The sequence below is a fragment of the Falco cherrug genome, chromosome 14, assembly GCF_023634085.1.
Source record: "Falco cherrug isolate bFalChe1 chromosome 14, bFalChe1.pri, whole genome shotgun sequence".
Lineage (NCBI taxonomy): Eukaryota > Metazoa > Chordata > Aves > Falconiformes > Falconidae > Falco > Falco cherrug.
In genome coordinates this window covers 21,989,226-22,012,384 of record NC_073710.1, presented here as the reverse complement: position 1 = coordinate 22,012,384, position 23,159 = coordinate 21,989,226, and the positions used below count along the sequence as shown (strand labels likewise).

The 23,159-nt window shown below is 67.1% G+C and overlaps 4 protein-coding genes across 7 annotated transcripts; 1 reads left to right on the top strand and 3 right to left on the bottom strand.

The window, feature by feature from the left end:
- Positions 1 to 330: 330 nt before the first annotated feature.
- On the bottom strand, positions 331 to 8,422 carry SNTB2 (syntrophin beta 2). 3 transcript variants are annotated; one of them, XM_055726937.1, is made up of 7 exons: positions 7,954 to 8,422; positions 3,646 to 3,856; positions 3,037 to 3,247; positions 2,444 to 2,586; positions 2,053 to 2,249; positions 1,774 to 1,955; positions 331 to 1,537 (listed from the first exon to the last, which is right to left on the bottom strand). In XM_055726937.1, the coding sequence occupies exons 1-7, from the start codon at positions 8,378 to 8,380 to the stop codon at positions 1,445 to 1,447; spliced, it is 1,464 nt and encodes a 487-aa protein (XP_055582912.1). In that variant the 5' UTR covers positions 8,381 to 8,422; the 3' UTR covers positions 331 to 1,444. The 3 variants fall into 3 exon arrangements, with proteins under 3 accessions (XP_055582912.1, XP_055582910.1, XP_055582911.1); XM_055726935.1 differs by lacking the exon at positions 7,954 to 8,422 and having other exon boundaries at positions 3,646 to 5,264; XM_055726936.1 differs by lacking the exon at positions 7,954 to 8,422 and having other exon boundaries at positions 1,774 to 1,935; positions 3,646 to 5,264.
- Positions 8,423 to 9,305: 883 nt separating this feature from the next.
- Positions 9,306 to 14,385, bottom strand: UTP4 (UTP4 small subunit processome component). Its single transcript, XM_055726599.1, has 16 exons — positions 14,203 to 14,385; positions 13,941 to 14,132; positions 13,745 to 13,829; positions 13,533 to 13,622; positions 13,208 to 13,416; positions 12,828 to 12,999; positions 12,656 to 12,747; positions 12,258 to 12,354; positions 11,803 to 11,867; positions 11,552 to 11,674; positions 11,263 to 11,422; positions 10,867 to 10,973; positions 10,581 to 10,676; positions 10,114 to 10,299; positions 9,843 to 9,953; positions 9,306 to 9,507 (listed from the first exon to the last, which is right to left on the bottom strand). The coding sequence occupies exons 1-16, from the start codon at positions 14,359 to 14,361 to the stop codon at positions 9,391 to 9,393; spliced, it is 2,061 nt and encodes a 686-aa protein (XP_055582574.1). The 5' UTR covers positions 14,362 to 14,385; the 3' UTR covers positions 9,306 to 9,390.
- Positions 14,386 to 14,436: 51 nt separating this feature from the next.
- Positions 14,437 to 16,233, top strand: CHTF8 (chromosome transmission fidelity factor 8). 2 transcript variants are annotated; one of them, XM_055726602.1, is made up of 4 exons: positions 14,437 to 14,510; positions 14,926 to 14,958; positions 15,085 to 15,202; positions 15,282 to 16,233. In XM_055726602.1, exons 2-4 carry the CDS (start codon positions 14,936 to 14,938, stop codon positions 15,492 to 15,494), a joined length of 354 nt encoding a protein of 117 aa, XP_055582577.1. In that variant the 5' UTR covers positions 14,437 to 14,510; positions 14,926 to 14,935; the 3' UTR covers positions 15,495 to 16,233. The 2 variants fall into 2 exon arrangements, with proteins under 2 accessions (XP_055582577.1, XP_055582576.1); XM_055726601.1 differs by having other exon boundaries at positions 14,446 to 14,516.
- Positions 16,234 to 16,375: 142 nt separating this feature from the next.
- HAS3 (hyaluronan synthase 3) lies at positions 16,376 to 19,462 on the bottom strand. The gene is made up of 3 exons (XM_055726600.1): positions 18,842 to 19,462; positions 18,160 to 18,261; positions 16,376 to 18,066 (listed from the first exon to the last, which is right to left on the bottom strand). The coding sequence occupies exons 1-3, from the start codon at positions 19,460 to 19,462 to the stop codon at positions 17,143 to 17,145; spliced, it is 1,647 nt and encodes a 548-aa protein (XP_055582575.1). The 3' UTR covers positions 16,376 to 17,142.
- Positions 19,463 to 23,159: the final 3,697 nt, after the last annotated feature.

The window sequence follows — 23,159 nt, the reverse complement described above, 5'->3', positions numbered from 1 at the left end:
AGCACACACGTGCCCAGTGTGTACCCACACACAGCCACGCGTGCACACCCGGGGTACATGGGACTGGGATCAGCACTGTCTGGGGGGCTCCCTGCCACTGCCCCCAGCCCAGCCTGCAGGTACCTATGCCCATCGATGACCCCCCCACTCCCCAGCAGAACTAGGCCCCTGCCCCAATCCTCCCCCCCAGGCTCTCCCCAGTACATCCCAGTCCTTCTTGTACTGGATGCCCAGTGCTGCCCACCCACTCCAGCAGGCGCACACACACACACACACACACACACGCACCCACCCCCCCACCCCCCCAAGAGAGAGACTCGGAGCCCCCAGAAATGGCAATCTGATATAAATAGCAATTTACAAAGAATACAAAAATAAAGGGTGGGGGTGGTGCCGGGGGGAGGCACCGGGGGGTCCAGCAGCTGTAGTGCTTGTGTGCAACCCGGGACCCCCCTAGGACCCCCCAGCCAGCACAGCCCCCCAGGAAGCAGAAAAATGTGCAGAGAAGTTTGGCTGGGGGGTAACAGGGCTTCAGCCAGGAGGGGACAGCCCCGTCGGGGGGGGGGGAAGGTCCTGCTCCTGCCATGCCTGGGACCCCCACCACCACCCCAGGGTGTGGGAGCTGCCCCCCCCCGGGGAGTACAAAAAGCAAAAGTGCATCAATCCACACATCCTGCCCCAAATGCGGAGGGGTCGACCCGCAGAGCAGCTCCCGGGCAGGGGGGGCAGAGGCTGCAGTGCTGGGGGGCAGCACAGCTGGGGGGCAGCAGCCCGTGGGGCTCCCCAGGCAGCCCAGCCCCCACCTGCCCAGGGCAGCACAGACACAATAGTTGTTTTCTGGCTTTGGAAGGTTTGGGGGGGGAGGGGGGAGGGCCCTCCCGGGTGGGGGGGGTTGGTGCAGCTGGTGGGGGGACAGCCCCTTTTGTACTCTTCAGCGCGTCGAGTAAGACAAGAATGTCCCCCCCACACCCTGCGCAGGGCACTGGGACCCTGCGCTGCAGCAATGGGGGGGCCGACAGCCTGAGCTCCAACCCATGGCCGGGGGGACACAATGTGACCCCCTTTGGGAGGACCCCAAGGCGGGGGTGGGGGGCGCACTGGCTGCCCCAGACACAGCTGGGGGGAGCACCTGGGGTCCCCCACACGTCAGGGCTGGGCTCACCCCACCCCAAGGCACAGTGGTGAGATCAGTGATGGCTTCAGGCCCGAGGAGGGGGGGTTAAAGCTGGTGCCTGTGCCCTGGCCCCCCTGGCACTGGGGCAGGGGGGAGGCCAGGACCACCGGTGTGGAGCAGAAGGGCTCACCCCCCCGGGCAGCCACCCTGCCACAACCCCGGCAGCTCTCAGGGCTGCCAGTTTGGCCCCAGCAAGGCACTGGCGGGGCAGGAGGGGCATGGGGCCCCTCCGCTGGTTTGTGGTGGGGGGAGGCGGGGGGCCGGGGCCCCCTACGCCAGCAGCCCCATGCGGGTGACTTTGGCCGAGAGGAAGGTGTGCAGGATGAAGACGATGGGCTTGGGGCAGGAGTGCAGGTCCAGCGCCTGGGGTTGGGGGAGGGAAGATAGAGAGCAATGTTAACCCCCCACCAGCATGCCAAACCCCACGGGGGGCACTGGGGGGGCTCCCAGCTGGGGCTGGGGGCTCCCAGCCAGTGCTACCCAGTGATACTCAGCAGCCACGATGCTGCAGAGATGGGGGGGAAAGCAAGAGCCACCCCTGGAGGACACACACCCCCCGCCATAAATCGGGGTGGGGAGCCCTGCTGCCCACTCCTCACCAGCTCGCCCTCAGGACCCCCGAAGTCCAGGTAGAGGGTCCTGATGCCATCGTCCGCCGACATCTTCAGCCTCTCGTAGGGGTAGCGGAAGAGGACACTGCTGCCCGGCTCCTCTCGGCAGATGGTGAAGCCGCCCTCGTAGTGGATGGAGAGCTGGACCTCCTGCCCGCCCAGCGTGCAGCCTGTGGGCACGGGCACGCTCAGGCCCCCCCCCGGTCACCCAGGTCCCACCAGCCCAACCAGCAACCCAGCAGGGGACACCTGCAGCACCACACTCACCCACAGTCACCTCCTTCATCAACTCGGCGGCGGCGTGGCAGCCCTGGACGAGGACACGCGTCCAGGAGGAGAGGTCCCGGTGGGTTTCCACACGGAAAACGTGCATCTCCACACCCTGGCGAGAGCCCGTCCGGGTGGCGAAGGTGAGCTCGCAGCCCAGTGCGGGCGAGCGGCGGCCTGAGCCTGAGTGGACCAGCCTGGGGACAGGACAGGACACATGGACAGAGAAGGGGGTCAGGGGTGCAACGGCAGTGCCAGCACCATGCTGCCCCATGCCCATTGGTGTTTTGGGGTCTCCCCACCCAGCTCTGGTGAGAGGCAGAGCTGGATGTGGCCAAGGGGTGCTGGTACCCAGCAGCCACAGGTGGGCAGAGCCAGACCCCCAGCCCACCTGGTAGCCACCAGCGGGTAGCTGTGGCAAGGGGAAGCCCAGGCATCCCTGGTCCAGGGCATGCCATCATACAGCAGCAGGTCCTTCTCCGTCACCGCCATGAGGACCGGTCGCCACTGCTGCCGCCCTCCATCCAGGCGTGCCTGCACGAGACACGAGCGCACGGTGAGGGGCTACTGGCATCCCGCTCCCCACACCCACAGCTGTGCCAACCCCAAGCCAGCGGCTCTGCGTTGCCGGGCTCTTGGCAGCATCATGCAAAGCTGCGCAAGGCGCTGCCGAGGGTGGCCATCCTGGAAAGCTGGGCCGCCCCAAGCTCACCACCGTGCCCAGGCAGGCTGCGGCTCTCAGGCAGTGAATTCATGGAAGAGCAAGGAGGTGACAAGCATCTCCAGCTGGGAATCCCGGCGGGAAACGGGACTGAGGGCACAGGAAGCGCGGCCTTCGCTGCAGCGCAGCTGGCCGGCTGGGGAGCAGCAGAGCCCGGTGGCACGGCTCTCCAGCCACGCAGCTGCAGCCACCGCCCCAGCGGCACGGCTGTCCCCAGGGATGGCGCTGGGCAGCAGCTCCGGCGCAGCCCCGGCGGCACATACCTGCTCAGCCAGCCAGGCGATGTGCTTCACCTCCCTGCCGCCGGCCACGGTGCCACCGGTGCCCAGCATGGCGTTGAGCTCGGCCAGGACCTGGGGCAGCAGGGCGGCGATGTTGGCGTGCAGCGCGGTGAACCAGGAGTGTGCTGTCGCCGTGTCCTTGCAGCGCAGGATCAGGGTGTTCCGGCTGTCCGGCGAGTGCAGCTCGATCAGCCTGCCAGGGGACACGGTGCTGGCTGGGACGACGGTGGCACCCAGCTGAGCATGCCCGTGCCTGTGCCCAGCCCAGCAAACTGGCCGCACTGGTTTGGGGCTCTGGCTGTGCTGGGAAGCCACCAGTACAGTTTGGTGTCAGCCCTGCCGGCAGGCAGAGCCAAGGGGATTTGCGGGCCCCCCCTTCTGCAAACAGAGGAGGCTGCCAGCCATCCTGGTGGGACACAGCATGGCACAGCCCTGGACAAACCCCCCCAGCTTCCCTCGCCCAGCTCACTGGGGCAGGCGGGAGGTCACAGTCACAGCAAGGGGAAGCCCTCAGCCCTGTCTGGGGGGGTCTGCAGGGAGCAGCTGCTGGGTTTGGGGTGGGAGGGGGGCACGGGCAGCCCCTGCCCTCACCTGTTCTCCAGGTCAGGCATGCTGAGGTTCCTGGCAGCGAAGCACATCTTCAGGGGGATCACCTTGCGGTCACGGGGGCACTGGTGCTGGGGGGAGCCCGAGTCCTCACTGCCGCTCAGGCTGGGTGACTGCGGGGCAGCCCCCTCCCACGGCAGGTCCGACACCAGTGAGGGCTTCTTGATGTAGGGGGTCACCTCCCGCATGAACTTCACTGTGGGGTGGAGGGGACATAGGTTAAGGCCAGGCGGGGGTCCTGTGCACCTGTGCCGCAGCCCTGCGCCCCACGGACGCTCTGGCCACAAGGGGGGCCTGTCCCCCGCAGCAGACAGGGGGTCTTGGCCAGCCCTGGGACCTCCCTGAGGGGCACCAGCACAGCCCATGCCCCATGGAGCTGAAGTCACCCCCTGGCTGGCGCTGCAGGTGGAGGGCAGCAGGAAAGGGGGCACAGCACCCCTGGTGGGGCTCGGGGACCAGCATGGCCCCGAGGGTCTCACCCTGCCCCGGGCCAGAGGTGCCCCATGCAAAGGACAGGCGCTGGCGGCGCATCCCTGTGTCCGACACGGCCGTAGGAAAGGGAAGGCGGCAAAGCACAATGGGCCGGGCGGGAGGTCAGGCTGCAGCCCATCCTGAGCCGCTCTGGCTGCAGGGCTGACAGCGGCCAAGTTTCCAGCGCCGCAGGCGCCGATAGTGTGCTGACCCTGTGTCGCCCGCGCCTGCCAGCGCCTGCCAGCAGCCTGCCTCCGCTCCCGGCGGGGCGAGGAGGGTTTGCAGCCAGGACATCCCGGCTCCACACTCCTCTCCAGGCTGGGCAGGAAGGAAGGAGGCATCGGCTCCGATTCCTCCCGGACCATCCCTCCCCGAGCACCACCCAGCCCAGCTGAAGCAGAGCCCCGGCGAGGTGCCAGCACCCTGGAGCCCAGCCCAGCTCCAGCAGGGCGAGCGGGAGCCGTGGAGCCCGCTTCACCCAGCCCACGGTGCTCCCATGGGCTGCACCAGCTGCCACGCTTGGGAAAAGCCAAGGCATTCGAGATGTCAGGGAGCCACGACGTGCCAGAGCGGGGATGAGGCTGCATGGACAGCACACTTAGCAAGGCAGGAAAGCTGCAAGGGAGAGCTGATGGCAGCCTGGGACACAACACCTGCAGCCAGTGCTGGACCCCCACCCACCCGCCACAACCCCCCCAGACTCAGCTCCCTGGCCGGCCGCGAGGAGCAGCCTGCCTGCGCCGAGCCCCGGCAGCACATCGCCCCGGCAGCTCATCGCCGAAGGAGGGACATGCTGGGAGCAGCAACGTCCGCACCCCTAAGGCAGCGGAGAGTTCAAATCAAACTAAAAAAACCCAAATAAGCTGTAATCTGCTGTGAGGCAGGTGCCCTGCTGCTTGGTGACAGCATCCGTGGAGCCAGCACAATGCCACGCCACGACCAGGCCACCACTTTGCTGGAGCGGAGACATCAGCAGTGGGGCCTGGGGCCTGCACTTGGCCAGCCACCGGTGCCGGACCCCACGGTGCTGGACCCCACAGCCCCATGGGCAGGTGCCCGCTGCAAATACCCCCACCAAAGGGGCTGACACCTGTCTGCAGCACGGGCAGGGGGATGCAGGCAGGGATGGGGAATGGGCAGGCCGGCCCCCGCCCTCCTGCCAGATTTGCTGAGCTGAGCAGTGCAGTGGCACGGGGACATGCTGCCACGAGGCGCCTGTCCTTGCTGCGGGCAGCAAACGAGTTAATATTAGCTTCCCGCCGCACTGATCCCAGGATTACCGCTGTCCCGCGCACCCCTAATCCTGCTGCCTGGCCAGGCAGGGCAGGGCAGTGCCGCAGGCAGCGGCAGCTGTGGGAGCTGCCACCCCTGCTGCTTGGCAGCTGTTTACCAGATGTGGACAGCTGCCTCCAGCACTGGCCAGGAGCCCAGCACCCTCCCAGCCAGCCCCCGGCATGGCTACAGCCCACGGTGCCATGACCCCATGGTGCCACTGCTGACCTACACCAGGGCACGGCCACCATCTCCGCAAATGCCAGGCGTGCCGGGAGACCCCCGGGGGGGCAAGAGGCCGAGCCAGGCAGCTGGTGCTGCGGCAGCCCAAGCGCCATGCCAGGGTGCTGCCGAAGAAGTGTGGGCTCAGCGGGGCTGCAGCCACACTAGCAGCTCTCGGCAGTGGTGGGGACCAGCCGGCTGTGCCAGCTCACCCCGGCACTGAGCAGACACACAGGACCGTGTCTGCCAGCGGGGATGGCGGCAGAGCCGGCTGCCTGCACTCGGGGCATGCAACCAGGGTGCAGTCAGGAGCACAGAGCAGCTCACATTGGCAGGCGCGAGGCCGGTGCCAGGGCAGCGGCACCTGCAGCCGTCCCTTCTGCTTCTGGGCGGCCGGCGGCCAGCACGCAGCCGCCCCAGCACAGCCGCTGCTGCCTCGCCTACGTGCTCACCACAAAGGAAACCCGGCTGCTGCCTGCACCCCTCGTCCAACCTGCCACAGGAAGGCGGCTGCCCTGGCCTCACGGCAACGCCAGCTTAGTGCCGGCCTCACCGGTGCTGAGCCCCCGTGCACCGGCCAGATGGTGACAGTCCATCTTCGGGGCTGGAGCCCCCTCCTGCCACTGGTACCACGCTCCCGGGGGAAACCCCAGCACGGTTTCCATACATTCTCACATGGGTCGGCTCTTGCAGCTGGCCTTCCCCTTTGCCAGTGCCGGGCCAGCCCGTGTGCCCGCCGGCCGGCGGCCCTGCCCGCACCTCCCGGCAGGGGCAGAGGGGCTCCCTTCCCCCGGCGTGCCGGAGTGTGCCTGCGGGCACCCTGGGAGGAAGGCACCTGGCACAGGTCCCTGTGGCCAGACTCAGCGGCCAGGGCGGGGGCTGCCAGCCCCACCGAGGTGCCAGCGCAGGGGTGGTGCTCCCGTGCTCCACCGCCAGCACCGGGTCCGGCAAAGCCCAGGGCACCTGCCCGGGAGCCCTGCCTGCCTCCAGGGGAGCAGTCACACCTCCAGGGGCTGGCGAGGAGGGACAGGGTGGGATGGCACAGTTGGGGTCTCCCCCAGCTCCTCTCCACAGCCCGCAGCTGCCAGCCGGAGGGCCCTGCCAGGCCGTGGGGCAGCCGCAGCCCCGGAGGGAAGGGAAGGGGCGGCTGCTGCGGCACCTGTGGCGGAAGCGAGGGACAAACATGCCGCAGGGCCGGAGCTCCGGCAGGACAGGATCAAACAGCCGGGTGGCACAAGACAGCAGCGGGGGGAAGGAGGCGAATCCAGCACGGCGTCCTGTGGGGGCTCTCACCGCCTCCGATGGCGGCCCCGACCCGCCGGGTGTCTGAGCACCCAGCCCAGCGCCGCAGCTCCGCCTCGGCCCCCGGCATGGCCGAGCCGCACAGAGCCCCCCAGTGCCAGCAGTGGCTGTGCCAGGGAGCCCACCCGCCTGCCCTCGTGCCGGTGCAGCATGCCGGAGCCAGCAGGCGAGCGGGAGCGCCCGTCACTGGGGTCAGTCCAGCCCAGCCGGGCAGAGGGAGCAGCCCCATGCACCAGGGGACAGATGGCATTGCCAGGACACCAGGACGGCGTGTGTGGCAACACAGACCCACATGGGCCACCTTGGCCCATAGCACAGGGGGGCTGGCGTCCTCCCGGCTGCCCGGGGCATGGCACCCCATGGCACAAGCCCTGTGCCACACGCCGCCGGGCCAGGTGCGTCCTGCCCGAGCTTGTCGGGCTGCCGGGAACAGGTCGGGCAGGAGCTGGTGGCTCTGCCAGGCCAGTGCCAAGCCAGCTGTGCCGCGGGCATGGAGCCCACAGGGACACGGGCAGATCCCCAACTGGCCCCCCAGGCCACAGCCCTTCCTGGGGACTCGGGGGGCACAAGCACCCACCGCGGGCGCTTCGACCTCTGAGAGAGGGGACACCCTGTGCTGGAAGGACATCTCAGCCAGGGGATCCCAGCTCTGTCCCAGGGGACCCAAGCTGTGTCCTGGGGGGCATGGTCAGCAGAGATGGCCCGTCCTTGTCCCCAGCTGGGAGGAGTCCCATCCCCAAGCAAGCAGGACGCCCCCAGTTGGGGAGGGGACACCCCTGGTCCCTGTCCCCATGTCAGGGGGGGACACAGCAGGCTCAGAGGTTTTTGGGGAGGGGGGTCCCACATACCGTGAGTGGGGTGGGGTGAGCAGGGTCCCGCAATCGGAGAAGGGACCCGAGGGGGAAGGTCTGGGGGCCCCGTGACAGCAGCAGGAGAGTATCGTGGGACTCGGTAATGGGGCGGGGGGTGGGGACCCGAGAGAGGGAGGAGGGAGCACCGGGCGCCGGTGAGGGGGTTAAGCGGTACCTTCGAGGATGACCTCCCTCCCAGCTCGCTTCAGCGCCTGGACGGCTTGGTCGTGGGTGGCATCCCGGAGATCGACGCCGTTAACGGCGAGGATGGCGTCGCCCAGACGGAGCGCCCCGCTCCGTTCCGCCGCCAGCCCCGGGAAAATACGGGAGATAAGCACCGGCATCCGATTCTCCCGACCTCCCTTGATGCTGATACCGAGCCCTCCAGCCTCCGCCTTCACCACCCGCACCCTCCGCACGCAACCGGGCGCCGCCTCCGCGTTGCCGTTAACCACGCCGTTAAGCACCGCCGTTTCACCGCCTCCCGGTTCCGCCGTCAGGCTCAGCGCTTCCCCGCTCAGCTCCGCCGCCACCCGCACCCAGCGCTCCCGCAGCAGCAGCTCCAGCAGCCCCGTTTTACAGGCGCGAGTCCACACGGCCATGCCGCCGCCGCCGCCGCGCACCGGGAGAAGAGGCGGGACTTGGCGTGGAGGGGGAGGGGCCCCGAGTGCCCGCCCCCGCCCGCATGGCGCGCTGCGATAGGCTCAGCCCTGCGAAAGAGGCGGGGGTAAGGTGCTCCGCCCCTCTCCCCGGCGCGACCAATCGCAGCAGCAGCAGCAGCCCAATCGCGCCGGAGGGAGGGGCGGAGAAGCCCCGCCCCGCGCCTTATTTCCCGCCCCGCTCTCCATTTCCCGGGCTCAGCAAAGCTGCGCCCCCCGCTTCCCGGGGCCGAGCGCCAGCCGCCCTTCCCAGAGCCCGAACTGCCCCCTCCTGGGGCATGGGGAGATGCCCTTTGGGGGTGCAAGGGGGAAGGAAAGCGGAGGGCGGGCCCCAATCCTAACCCCTCAGAGCCAGCGGGCTAGCTCCATCCTTCCAGGGCAGGTACTGGTGTTACTGGAAGGGCTGGAGCAGATGGTGCCCAGTTTTCTAGTTAACAGCCGCCGCAGAGTGCACGCCAAGAGCTGCGGTTTGGCAAAGGGACCGCGCTGTGCCCCAGTGTCACCAGCACCCAGGTGGGCACTCTGGCTCAGTGAGCCAGCACCTCTCCTGAAGCATGGAGCTCGCCCCGCTGGGGATGCTGCATATGGGTGCTGAGCCCCAGCAAACGCCTGCTTGGAGCCCCTTGCCCCAGGCAGTGCCCCAGTGGTCACCAACCCACCTGGCTGCTGGCCAGCATGGCGAGAAGCCAATGTCAGGACCCGATGCTGCCGAGGCCATGGGGTGCTGCCGTAGCCCTAGGAGGACCGGCACAGGCAGGGGAGCCCTCCAAGCCGGCTGCATCCTCACACTCAGGCCAGTGCCACCCTGACCCACTGCTGCGACACCAGGGAGCCCCCACAGGGCAAGGACAAGACCTGAGCCTGCAGCTGTACGGAACAGCAGGGTTTATTCCTACAGCACCCTGGGAGAGCAACACACAGAGCTGCTGCAGCTGGAGCAGCTTGTTCTGCTCTCAGGTGCCAAATTTCTTCTGTTGGATGGGCAGTGGCAGCTGGGTCTTGATGTCCATGATGGGCCGCTCCACCATCACCAGGCAGTTCTCATCCAGCAGATCCGCAAAGAGCAGGGGCTGCAGGGCAGGGAGAGGGCAAGAGATGGGACTGTGGTGCCGGCCCCCCTCTGCCTCGGCTTGCCGGGCCTGGCCATGCAGAGCTGCCTGTTCTGGCTTAGCTGTAAGCAGGGGCAGTGCCTGGGGCTGTGTGCTGCATGAGCTGCTGGGCAATCAGAGCCCACGAGACTGCAGCAAGTGGCTGTGCCATGATGGAGGCTGAGACCAAACTCTGGGGCACCCAGCACTGGGGTGGCACTGGGAGCAACTGGATATGTGGGCAAGAGCCACAGGGACCAAGGGTGCAGGGCACCCCCTCCTGAACACAGCACACACCCAGCAACACCATCACCCACCTGGAATTTCTTGCAGATCTTGAAGGCGTGGAGCTGCCGCTGCCTGGCTGTCTCCGGGAGCTGCTTCAGGGTGCTCTGGTTCATCAGGAGTGCACTGTTGTCTGGCAGGGGCTGCGAGGAGAGCATGCGGCACATGTTAGTGCTGCCTGGACCACCATCACCTCAGTCCTGGCATGCTGTTCCCTCTGCTCCCCGTGAGGACAGGGACAGCCAGGCTGGGGAGATGCCCCAAGCATGAAGACAGCCCTCCCGACCAGGCATGCGGGCTCACCAGGGACTTGTCAAGGACACAGAACATATAGGTGTCGTGGAGCAGGATGTGCGAGGGGTTCTTGGGGTTGAAGGTGATGTGGGTGATGGGCGAGTCCCTCTCCAGCCAGACCTTGTGCAGCCCAAAGTTCTGCACCATGCGGCTCCAGGCCGTGTACTGCTTCTCCGGGATGCTGAACTCAAACAGCTGGAGAGGAGGTGACAGGGGCGACTCATCAGGTCTGGTCCTCCCTGGCATCACCCCCACAGCGGCGCATAGGCAGCCCCTGCTCCAGCCAGGCTGCAAGCACTGCATGGGGACAGGCTCCTGCCAGGGACAGCGGGCAGCGAAGGCCAGCTGGGTCCCTGCGCCTGCCTGGAGCCACAGCTCTCCGGTGGACCTGCGTGACCAGAAAGCCCCAAGGCCTGGGAGGGAACAGCAGGGAAGGGGCCAGGGCCACGAGGTCTGCGACCGGGATTCGCTCCTACCTGCTGGTCTGAGTAGGCGATAACAAGGTTGTTGGTGAGGGGATGGATGGCGAGGGCTGTCACCGCACAGGTGTAGGTGGGCACCGTGCCGTGATGCTGCAAGGCAGGAGGACAGCGTGCTGACAGGAGCAAGCCTCTGACCCCCCTTCCCATGGGCCCTGCACCAGGGACACAGCGATCGCTTCCGGGGAGGGGACTTACACGCTGAGCCCACCACCACCTGCCCCCCGCAAGGCAGGAGGGCAGTGGGAGTCATTCCTGCAGCCCCCTCAGCACCTGCTCCTACCTTGAAACATTTCAGGTTGTAGATGTGGATTGCCCAGTCCCCGCCAACTGCCGCCAGCCAGTGCCCATCTGTGCTTGACGCCAGCAGGTAAACGGCCTCGGGGGACCCTATGGAAAGACCTCCACCAGCTGTAACAGGTGCTTGGGCCTGCAAAAAGCCCCAGATGCACCCCCGGGGGACATCCAGACCCATGCCCCCACTACTGACCTGGGCACCCCCCTCTCCTACCTGTGCCATGCCATGAGGGTGGCACAAACACAGGGCAGAGGCTGTCAGGGGGAAGGACCCACATCCCCCAGGACGTGCTCAGCCCTTTACACCCCTCTGCACCCACAGCAGGGAGGGGCCGCAGAGCCCAGGGACCCCCAGCACCTCCACAACCCCCCCAGCTCAAACCTGAGGGTGGCCGAAGTGTGTGCAGGTGTTTGCAGCCCCCTGGCTCCAGCAGCTGGAGAACATGGACGGAACCTCGAGCAGAGGCGACGAAGAGGCTGCCGGAGTCGGAGGAGAACTGGAGCTGGTAGGCTGGGAGCAGCAGCTTGGGCACTTTGGGGACCTTGAAGCAGGTAAAAGCAGCACTGCCAGCCACCTACCACTGCTGCCCTCACTCCCCGAGAGTGATGCTGGCACTTCACAGCCACCCACCGCCCCTCCCTGCTGCAGAGCGGCCCATCACCCTCCTCACCTTCTGGATGCTGACACTGTCACCCTCATATTGCACTCGGTAGAGGTGGAAGTGGGAGGCCGTGGAGTAGGTGACCCAGCTGCCACAGGGCGAGATGCAGCTGCAGTAAATGTGCTCTGGACCCTGGAAGAGCACAGGGGTTGAGTGGGGCCTGGGAGATCCCCCTGCAGCCTGGCACACAGAGCTTGGCTGTCAGAGGGAGAGCAGAAGGGCAGGCATCAGGGCAAATCCCAGCCCCGGCTCAGTCCTACCTTACTCTTGAACTGCACAAGGTGCTCAGGCATGCGGCACAAGGGAAGGACCTCACCATCCTTTCCTGGGACGAGAAAACACACAGTACATCAGTGACAGTGGGGAAACCACACAGGTCCTGTTGAGCAGCTGGGGATCCCAGGGAAGCAGTGCCTGAGGGAGAGCCCAGAGCCTGCCCCACACTTCCCCACGGCTGAACTCCCCAGGGCCTGGCCCAGCTCGCTGGAAGCACAGCCTCACAGCGGCAGTGCAGCCCATGCACAGGCACACGCTGTGCTGGGAAACACAGCTCTGCCTGTAAGTGTCACCAGCACAGGGCTGTGGGGAGGAAGGGGCCTGGGCTAAGCCACCCCTCCACTGCCCAAGCAGCAAGACGGTTTCATACCCAAAATCCTGTAGGCAGCGCAGGCTCTGCCACAGGGCTTGCACCAGAGAGTTAGGCCTTGCAACTCACCAGTCTCATCAGTGGAGCCAAGTCTCCAGAGCTCCAGATGCTGGGAGAACTGGAATAGGAGCAGCCGGGCTTTCCTGGCACAGGAGACAAGGCGTCGCTGCATGAAGAAATGGGCAGACTGTCATGAACCCACAGACTGGCAGAAAGGGCTGGGCCAAAGCTGAATTGCCCTGGGGGCTGGAGACTCTGGGGTGGGGGAAAGGAAGGACTCTGGTCCTGTGGGATGTGAGCCTGGAGGTGGAGACCCAGCAGGACCAGCAAGACGAGCTTACCAACTTCTACCTCCTCCATGGTAGGAGCCTCCAGATGCACCAGGGAGGGGACCCAGTGGGGCAGGGAGATCCAACCCTGCCAGCCTGCCTCCCTAGTCATGAGACCCCACAGAGAGCGGCACTCACATGAGGGAAGGTGATTTTACGGAGTGCCGCATCATAGCCCTTCTTCTGCACCTTCTCCATCAGCGGGCGGATCACCAGCTGGGCGTCCAGGCCTGGAAGCCAAGCAGAAGTCAGCCGAACTGGTACTGGGGGGAGAGCCCCAAGCCCTCCCCATGACCCCAGCCAGTCCTACCTCCGGAGATGAGAGCCATCGAGCTGTGTGCCACAGCTCGCACGTCATGGGTGTGATGCTGGAAGGGCTTTGTCCGCACCCAGCGCTTCTCCAGGCTGCCCATCTTCACTGGCAGCAGCTGAAACTGGTAGGTGGCCCCAGTCGAGGTACCCACAACGATGCTGTCCTCCTTCTGGTGAGAGAAACAGGAACGGGGTTTGCCAGTGTGGACCAGGAAGAACGAGAGGGCGCTGCCAGGAAGCGGGCAGGGACCAGCAGCCTGGCTCCTAGCCAAAGGCATTGAGCCAGGCAGCTCCCACCTGAGGCACCTCCGGCCCAGCACACAGGAGAGCTGACGGGTGCCTGGCTGCCCGGAGAGGACACGGGGGGGACTCGCCTACCTCCGACACAGCCAGCGAGAGAACAGCCGAGGTGCTGACAGTGTGGGACTCCAGCAGCGTCCCTTGTTCCCAGTCCCAGAATTGCACCCTCCCAAAGGAGTCTGAGGTGACGACGGTGCCGCTGGAGAGGAAGGCAATGCTCCACACGATGCACTCACGCTTCACCTTCTGTACGTGGTAGTTCACCATGATCCTCTGCACGGTTTGGCCTGAGATGGGGGAAGGACAGTTGGGTGTGGCAAGGGGACCCCCCTAGAGCATAGGGCGGGCAGGTGCTGTCAGCCCCAGGGGACCGGACCTGCTCACCTCCTGGGGCACGAGTTACCTGAAGAGACGTTGAGCACGCGGAAAACATCGATGGACCCAGCTGCTATGTGAGTGCCCGATGGGTGCCAGGAGAGGCACAGTATACGGCCTGTGGGGAAGGAAGCTCTGGATGTGACCCTGTGGACCCGCGGCACCTCGGTCAGCGGGACTGGGTCGCCAGGAGGGACGGAGGGACGATGCCGCTGTGGCACCGAGCCCTCTCGGACCCACCTTTCCGCCTGTCCAGGTTCCGCTCAAATTCGATGCCCCCGGATACGACTTGAAAGAGCTTAACGGAGCCGTCCTCGCAGCCGATCTGCGGGAGGGGCGGTCAGCGCCAGCGGGACGGTCAGCCCCTCTCCCTCTGCCGGCGCACCTTGCTCCGGGGCTGGGCTGGAAGAGCCGTCCCGGCGCCGGTAGCACTCACCGCCAGCTGCGTGCCGCTGCTGTTGGCCGCCATGCTCCAGATGGGCCCCCCGCAGCCGTCCACGGAGCGCGCCACGCACAGCCGGGCCAGGTCGTACTCGGTGACTTCCCCGCCGAGGCCGGCCCCGAAGAGTCGCTCTCCCGCCGCCCAGCACAGCGCCTCCACCGAGCGGGCGTCGCTCCCGGGGATGACCTGGCGAGGGACGCCCGTTACCCCGGCCCGGCGCGGCCCGGCGCGGCGCGGCGCGGCCCGCCCCCCTCACCTTCTCCTGGAAGTAGTTCGCGGCGAAGTTGTAGATCTCGACGGTGCCGTCGATGCGCGCCAGGGCCAGGCGGCCGCCGCGGGGGTGCCAGGCCAGGCAGCGCACGCCCGCCGGCACCAGGCCGAAGAACCGCACCCGGTGCACCTCGAACTCCCCCATCGCCCCCGGCCCCGGCCCCGCCCCGCACAGCCCCACGTGCGCGCCGCCCCGGAACAGGAAGTGCTCCCCCGGCACGGGGCGGGCGCGCGGCCGGAAGCGGAAGCAGAAGCGCGGCGCGGCGGGAGATTCGGGCGCTGCCGGAGCTGGGAGTGCGGGTTCGGGGCGGCGGGGCCGGGCCGGGGGCCGCGGGGAGCGGCCGGCGCTGGGCTGGGCGGGGAGCGGGAGGCGGGAGAGGCCCGGCCCGCCGAGCGGCTCGGCCGGGCTGCCCCGGCCCGGGCCCGCACCTCCGGGGCCGCTGGAGGGCACCAGCGCCCCGCGCAACTGCCGCCGCGGCCCGGGGGCGCGGCAGGGCCCCCATGTCTGGGCATGGGGGGCGGAGGGCTCTGGGGCCCGGGGGGGCAGCAGGGGCCCTCGTGTCTGGGCATGGGGGGCTGGGGCCCGGGCGGGCTGAGGGCCCGGGGGTGCGGAGCTTGGGGGGGACGGGTACTGGGGCTGGGGGGGTCCCGCCGCAGCAGGGACTGCCCTAACCCCCCCGTACTGACTGTCTCTGCGGGCACTTTGCAGGGCCCGGAACATGGTGCAGATCGTCATCTCCAGGTGAGGCCACCGCAGGCTGCACGGCCCCGGTGGGCCGGATCCTGCCCCCAGCGGCACCCGGCTCTGCATTCGCAGCCCCAGGCAAGGCTGGAGCCGCAGGGTGAAAGCTGCCTCTCTCGCCCACAGTGCGGGTGCCGGAGGCCTGGCGCAGTGGGTGCTGGTGGAGCTGCAGGGAGAGGTGGAGCCCCGGCAGAGCGGCGGGCTGGCAGGGAGCCTCCTGGGAGACCTGCATTATACCTGCGAGGTGAGGCAGCCTACTGCTGTGCCACGCCACCAGGGGATGGGGGCCCTGTCCACCCTCACCCTCTTGCTGTTCTCTCTAGGGGGTCCCCGTGCTCATCGTGGGCCACCACATCCTCTATGGGAAGGTGGTGCAGCTGGAGAAGCCTTTTGCTGTCCTGGTGAAGCAGGGAGCTGGTGAGCCCAGCCCGGTGGGGCCACACACCCACTACACCGTCACTGCCCTCATCAAAACCAAGCTCCTCTTCAAAACCCGCCCCAAGCCCATCATCACCAACGTACCTAAGAAAGTGTGAGGAGCCAGACTGGCGGCCATGAGCTCTATTCTGCTGCCAGGCAGCACCAGGCACTGCAGCCAGGACTCGGGGAGATCCAGGGCCAGCTCCAGCCTCATCCCGGTCCTGCACAGGGGGTTCCCAGGGCCACCTTGGGGTGCTGCATCCGGGCACCCAGAGCAATTCCCGGGACACTTGTTCCCCCTGTAATGACTCCATTTCTGAGACCTCTAGGGCACAAGCCCAGCTGCCGTCCCAGGTGAGATGAGTCCTGGTGAGCAGGGATGCTTCAAGCCCAGGCAGGGCTGGAGCTTTGGGGCTGCCCTCAGTACCTGGATTTGGCTATTCCCAGTGCACTGCCAGCTCTGCCTGTCATCCTGCCTGCAGCAGGGAGCCACAGTGTTATCAGCACGGAGAATCACTCCCCAACATGATATGTCCCCCCCTGCAGCTGTGGGGACAGCGCGTGCCAGGCAGGGACTCTGCCCCAACATCGCTTGAGTCGCCTCATGGTGCCAGGGCAGGGGGAACTAGAGCCATCACCCTTCTCCCCACACACACCAGCCTTCCTCGGTGCAAGTCTTTATTTTGACAAATCCATCAGGATATAAAAAACAGGCTTTTCCAAAATATGAAAAAAAACCCACAGGTTAAAAAATAAATAGATTTACAAACAAGTAGCAATAAGTATGAATACCAAAGAGCTACAAAAGTCTAAAAAACCTTGTATTAAATTAAACAAAACAATCTAAAAGCTCAATTGTAGAAAGATTTTTAAGCCCTGAAAAAAAGAGGGCCCAGGGGAGACAACCGCGTGAGTTTCCTGGGGAAGGGAAAGGTTGGGAACTGGCTCTTCTCCGCCCTCCTCTGCATGCCCAGGCTCAAAACCCAGTGTCTCCCCACTGTCTAGACAGATGCTGGGAAGGCAGCAGGGTTGGTATGATGGGGCCATGGCTTGGCTGAAACCAAGGGGTCACCAGGGGCCATGGTGACACTAGCCAAGCCATGGCCCCAGTTTCCCCTGTTTCTGCATGCTGGGGTCCCCCCCTGGCTCTTTGGCAAAGCTGAAGGGAAGTGCTGCCCTCCTGGGGCAGCCAGACCCCCCTGGAAGGGGCTGAGGGGGATGTGGGGGGGCTCCCTATGGGTACATGCCCGCACATACAAACAGCTGTGGGGGGCAGAGGCAGGCAGCACCAGCCAGCTGTGCTGGCACAGCGCCAGACAGAGACAGTACTGCATGGGGCTGTTTTGCTGTAGCACCATGGAGGTGGGACCAAGAAGTCCCTGTAGAAAGCACCGAAGGGTGGAGGACCCAGCCGCGGTGGTGGGGTGAGGGGAGCCCGGCCAGCAGTGCTCCATACAGCACACTGGGATACTCTGTATGGCATGGGGGGGGGGGGGGGGATGCTGCCATCACCCCTGCAGCACCAAGGCTGTGCCCAGCTGGTGACTGGCAGCCCCAGCTTAGCCTCTCCCCAGCCAGCTTAGTACAGAAAAAAGAAAAAATATGAAAAACCAAAACAGAACAACAAAAAAAGCAAGACTTGATCAGAAACACCATGGTGGGCGCGCTCAGCGCTGCCCAGCACCTGGCGGCTCAGTGCCAGGCGAGGAGGGGACCGGTAGTGGTTACCCCAGCACACAGGGCCACCCCGGCTCTCCCCCATGGTCAGACCTCAGCGAAGGCCAGCCCGCACTGCTCCTGCCGCTTGCCACAGCGCCGGGCGACGATAGCCAGGTAGAGGGTGAGCAGGGCCACCCAGTAGCAGGCGTAGAGGATGGCACCAGAGACGAGGAAGGCCACCTCTGTCTCGCTGAAGAGGTCCTGGCTGTAGGCGGTGTAGGCCAGCCCACCCAGCAGCACCGCCACCCACACAGACACTGGCAGCAGCCCCACGAAGTTAACCACGATGGTCCGGCGCCCCGACGTGCCCCAGCCCGACTTGTTGATGGTGGCAATGGCAAACATCTTGGCAGGCAGCAGGCTGGACATGTAGAGGAGGGCGTAAAGGGACATGAAGATCATCTCTGCGTTGCCCCGCAGGAAGCAGGCATAGGTGGCTTTGATGATGCCCACCAGCTGCACAGTCAGCAGGAAGAGGAGGATGTTCCAGATGCGGCCGCGGTAGAAGAGCTGGATAACGGTGGCGATGAGGAAGAAGGGGAAGAAGCCGGTCACCACTGACTCGTAGGTCATCCAGAGGTGATGCTTGTGGAACCACAGGGCGTTATAGAGCCACTCGCGGAAGTAGGACTTGCTCCAGCGGGTCTGCTGGTTGAGCCAGCGCAGGTAGCGAGTGGGCGTCTCCGTCAGGCACTTGGAGCGAGCCGTGTACTTGGTCTGGTAGCCCAGGCTGAGCACGCGGTTGGTGAGGTGCCGGTCATCCCCAAAGCTGCACTTGCTGCCCAGGAAGGTCTGGTGGTACCAGTCCTCAAGGAACTGCTGCAGCAGGGTGTTGCGGTACATGCCCAGGGGCCCGCTGATGCACTGCACGCAGCCAAAATAGGACTGGCAGGCACGCTCGACGTTGAAGGCCATCCAGTACCGCACGCTGCTCAGGAAGGAGATCCACGAGTCGTACTTGTTCAGGATCTGGGGAGGGGACGGATGTGAGCCCTGGCACTGCAACCCCCCCAGCACTGCTGCATCCCCCACCACCTGTGCCCTCCCTTGCAGCCAGGGTACCTGGACGTCGCCACCGACGCCGCCGACACGGGGGTCAGCCTCCAGGATGCGGAGCATCTCGGCGGTGCAGGCGGGGTCCAGCACCGTGTCTGAGTCACACACCTGGGGGCAGAGGGAACGTCGAGCCCCGCTCCTGCCACCCACGCGCACCCGGCAGACAGCCCAGCCCGCAGCCAGGCAAGCCTGAGCCGCAGCCGGCGAGACGAGGCAGAGCCTCAGAGACCGGCAGGCGGTGGCAGGGAGCGGAGTGCTCCATGGTGCCCGGCCACCACTGCCCCGGGCCACCCAGCCCTGCCACATGCCCCAGCCACTGGCACAGTGGTGGGACATGCCCTGGTCACCACCCCTCCCCCATGCATTGGCCCTGGCACCCCACACCGTGCCACAGTCCCACAGGGTGACACCAGCCTGGGGCAGGGGATGAGTGGAGGAGGTGATGTGAAACCCTCATGGGCAGCAGTGCGGGCAGGGCTCAACCCCTTGGGCCACCCTGGTGGCAGTTCACCCCCAGCCCCGGTGTCGGCTTGCAGCCAGTGCACGGGGCCAAATCCAGCGCCAGGCAGGCGGGTGCTGCCGCAGGCTCACTGGGCCACTCCTGCTCCACCCACAGCCCCTCTGCCCAGCCACGCAGGCAGAGCACTGGCTGCCTGCATCCCCCCCCCTGCCCAGCCCATGCATCTACCTGGATATAGTCCACGGAGTCTCCGAGTGCTCGGAAGGCCGTGTACATCACCTCCCGCTTCCCGCCCCACTTCTGGAGGATGCAGGAGTATGTGGTGCCACGCACCAGCGCCTGGACGCGGGCCAGCCCTTCCCGCATCCCAGCCTCGGTCTCTCCCTCGCCCCATGCGTGGAAGTTGCTCCTCCAGACGTAGCTGCCCGAGTGCTCCGAGCCCATCACATCATGGAAGATGTCCAGCATGTAGGTGTCGTCGGGGCCATTACCATCCACCACCATCACCACTTTGAGGTCGGGGAAGGCGATGCGCTTGACGGAGCGCAGGCACTTCTTCAGGTAGTTGGGATCTTCCTGGTAGGCAGCAATGCAGAGGGCCACCGAGCGCCCCAGCTGCACCGGCTGCCCTTCACCCCGCATGCGCCGGTGCTCCAGGAACGCGAAGAGGCTCTGAATGAAGAGGTGCAGCCCCAGGATGGCCCCGTAGAGCCCGAAGGAGAGGTAGTGCTTCTCTGTGTGGATGAACTGGTACCCCGTGACGTAGGCAGCAAGGATGCCGCCGAGCACCACCAGGGCGAAGAGGCTGGTCCCGACGACGCGCAGGGCTGTGGAGAGGCTCACTGGCATCTGGGGGGACACAGGCAGCGTCAGGGCAGGGCCAGGGGGGCAGCCCACGACGGGGCCCCCTGCTTGGCTCCCCAAAGGGGGAAGTGGGGAGACTGCACTTGTCTGCTGCCCCACGGTCACCCCATCCCTCGCCGGTCACCGGTCTGGGATTGAGACCTTACCGGTGGCTCTACAGGGGCAGGCGGGGAGTGGGGGTCTCAAGCATCCCACTGTGCAGGGTGCTGGCACCCACAGCCCCGCAGGGACACGCCTGCTCCCGGGCTAGAGGACAGGGAAGGGCACAGGGACGTTGGGTTCCCGGCCCCAGGGTGTCCCCAGAGGAGAGACACCCCCCCTGCCCATGGCCACCCCGACCGCCTGCAGCGGGACCCCCAGCACCGGCGATGGCAGCAGCCGGACCCCCGCCTCGCTGTGGGATGGGGACGGGGGGACAGGCAGCGCGGGCGGCACGGGCAGGCAGCGGGCACCCGCTCCCGACCGGCAGCGGTGGGGACTGCAGAGCTGCACCGCGGGGCGGGGGGCGCGGGCGGGAGCGGGGGGGCAGGAGCCGGGGGAGGGGAGGGGGCGCGCATGAACAGGGCAGGGGGTGCGGGCAGGGCGCAGAGCCAGCCCCGGGGACCCCCGTGCCACCGGCAGCTCCCCCCGGGCAGCCCCCGCAGGACCGCCCCCGGGCCCCGCAGCCCCCCGGTGCCGGCTCCGCTCTCCCGGTGCCGCCGCCGGTCTCGCAGCACCGCGGGGGCGGGGACGCCCCGAGCCGGGGCCGGCAGGGGGAAGGAGAGACCGAGACCGGGACCGGGACCGGGACTCACCGTGGTGGTGCCGGTGCCGCCGCTCGCCCCGGCCGCCGCCGCCGCTGCTGTGAGCCTGGCCTGGCCCGCGCGGCCCCTTTATACCGCGGCGGGGCCGGCACCGCCCGCAGCCCGCGGGGGCCCCGCCCGGCACCGGCACCGGCACCGCCGGCACCGCCGGCACCAGCACCAGCTCCACCCGCAGCCCGCCGGGGCCCGGCCGGCACCGGCAGCACCTGGCACCGGCCCCAGCCCCGCACTGCGGGAGCAGTGACCGGCACCGGCATCACCCGGCGTGGCTGCTGCACCGGCACCAGCACCGGCACCGACATCGCCCGGCGCGGCTACTGCACCGGCAGCGACATATCCCGGCGCAGCTGCTGCACTGGCACCGGTGTCGCCCAGCACTGGTGCAGCACGGGCATCCCCCGACACCGGCATCCCCCGGCGCATCCGTAGGCACCACGGGCACCGCACAGCACCACGGCCGGGGACCAGCCGCAGCTCATCCTGCCGAGCGCCACGGGGCCACCTTGGGGTCCCCCCATGGCACCCCAGGGTCACTCTGTCTCCCCCTGCCCCACTCTTGGGGCCCCTCTCATGATGCCCGCGTGTAACACACGTCACCTCCCCATGCCTCTGTGTCCCCCCACGGTTACGAGTCACCTGGGAATGGCCAGGGCCTGCCACGTCACCTGTCCACATGGCCAGTGGGTCCCAGGGCAGGACTAGGGCCACGGCGAGGATGTGTCCCTGCACCGGGCTGATGGCAGGGGACAGCCAGTGCCGGGAGGGACCACGCTGAGCCCAGAGGAGCTGCAGCCTCGGCTTTGGGCTCGAATCCTGGGTTCCTCACCCTGATACGGGGCGCCTCGTCCTGCTGGGCTGGGAGCTGGAGCGAGGCAGTGCTGGGCTCCGGCCCGCAGCCTCCTCGCCCTGGGAGCTGGGGAAGGGGACCCCTGTGGTGGGAGCACCCCAGCCAGGCAGGCCCCCCTCGGCTGAGATCCCCAGCACCGCAGTGCTGGAAAACCCCCCTGGTAGGTGCCGGAGCAGTGCCCGGAGTGGGTGGTAAGGAACTGGTGAGCCCATGGACGCAGCAGGGATGTGCCGGGACCCCCAGTACCACTGGCGGGGCTCACACGTGGCCCGGCTGAGCCCAGCAGCAGTGGGCTGTGGTGGTGTGAAGCCAAGCACAGCCCAGTCAGACCTGGTGTGGTTGTGCTGTGCCGCTGCTGCTGTTCTGCCGGGGTCCCCGTGGCTGCAGGCGCCCATCTGTGGGAAGCAGGGAGGGGGACAGGGGCAGCATGTCCCCACTCCACAGCCCTCCCCATACCCCTCAGCAGGGACCCAGCCCCGGGGTCACCCCGTGGCCCCTTACCTTCCGGTGCACCCACAGCTGCCGGGTGCCCGTCCCTGCTGCCGGCCGGTGGCTGGCCGCAGGAGCACTGCCCAAGGTGGGAACCAAACTCCCTCCTCCTCCGGCACAGCCACCTCCTTGTTCCCTGTGGCAGGATGGCCAGACGGTGCCCAGCCAGCACCATCAAAGAAGACTTTTCATTCAAAAACCATCCCCTGCCGCTGGCAGCAGGCCCTGGGCAGGCACCACCAGTACGGCAGCATCCCAGTGTGTGCCCATGGCCTGGCACCGGCACTGGTGCAGGCTGGCGGCAGTGAGAGCGAGGAGTGCTCGGTCACTGCCACTCCCTGGTGAGCACCATGTGTTCCCCGCTGCCCGTGCACACCCAGCCAAGTGGCACGGCTCGGCACGCACGGCACTGCACGGCACGGCAGACACTGTAAGGTGTGGGCCTGGTGCAGGCAGATTCACTGGGGGTGGAGACAGAGCTCAGCACCTCCAGCCTGGAGGGAAGAGGGGTGCTGGGCCCCTCGCACCATTCAGCACAGCACGACATGGGGCAGCTGGCAAATGGGTACCCAGGGCTGTGCGCAGCGGGGCTGGGGGCTGCCCAGGGAGGGGGAGCTCTGGGATGGGTCCCTAAGGGCTCCGGTGTGACCCCACAGCACCCCCATCCTCGTTTCCCCTGCCCGGTGTGTGCACAGCAGCTCCAGCACAGGAGCAGGCCCCGCGGTGCTGCAGCACCCATGGGGGCTGCCCAGACCAGAGGGAGAAGGGTGACCCTGGTGCTGGGATGTCCCCAGGCACACGGCAGCGAGCGGTGGTCCGGCCAGGCACCCTGCAGGGTCCTGCAGCCCTGGGCGTGATCCCAGCACACATGGCAGCCCTGGCACAGAGGGAGCTGCCGGTGTGGCAGGGGAAGGGCCCCATCCTCAGAGCCCACGGCGAGGGAGACTCCAGGAACGGGTGCAGGCAGGGTGGGCAGTGCTGCAGCAGGGCCTTCCCCAGAGGGGTTGGGTCCGCAGCGAAGCCCTCCCGTGCTGGCTGGGCAGGGGCTTGGCAATGGCGGCTCCATCCCCCTCGGCAGCCCCCTGCCGCAGGAAAATCACTTGGATTTGGCAAAAATCACATTTAGAAACCGGCTGAGCTGTTGCCTCCAGGGATTGTCTCTGTCCCTCGCCCCGGGCTGGCACCCAGAATTGCTCCCTCCATGCCTGTGGGCACCTGGCAGCGAGTGTGCAAGTGTGCAATAGCTGCTGGCCGGCTTGGTCCCGGGACCCTCCGGCACCCCTGCAGTGTGAGCATTGTGCCAGGGGGGGTCCAGGAAGGGTCCTGGGGGCCTGCCAGCCCGTGGGGTGCATGGCTGCCCACACTGGGGGTGCAGGCGGCAGAGCCCCCTCTTCTCCTGGCTCCCCTCAGAGGCACCCACAGCACCCGGTGCCGGTTGGCCGCACGGGAACCCAAGGCACTGCTCCTGCCAGCTGCCCACCCAGCGCAGGGCTGGTCTGGGGGCAGATGCCCACCCTTCCGTGGGACGCAGGGGCTCGCCAGG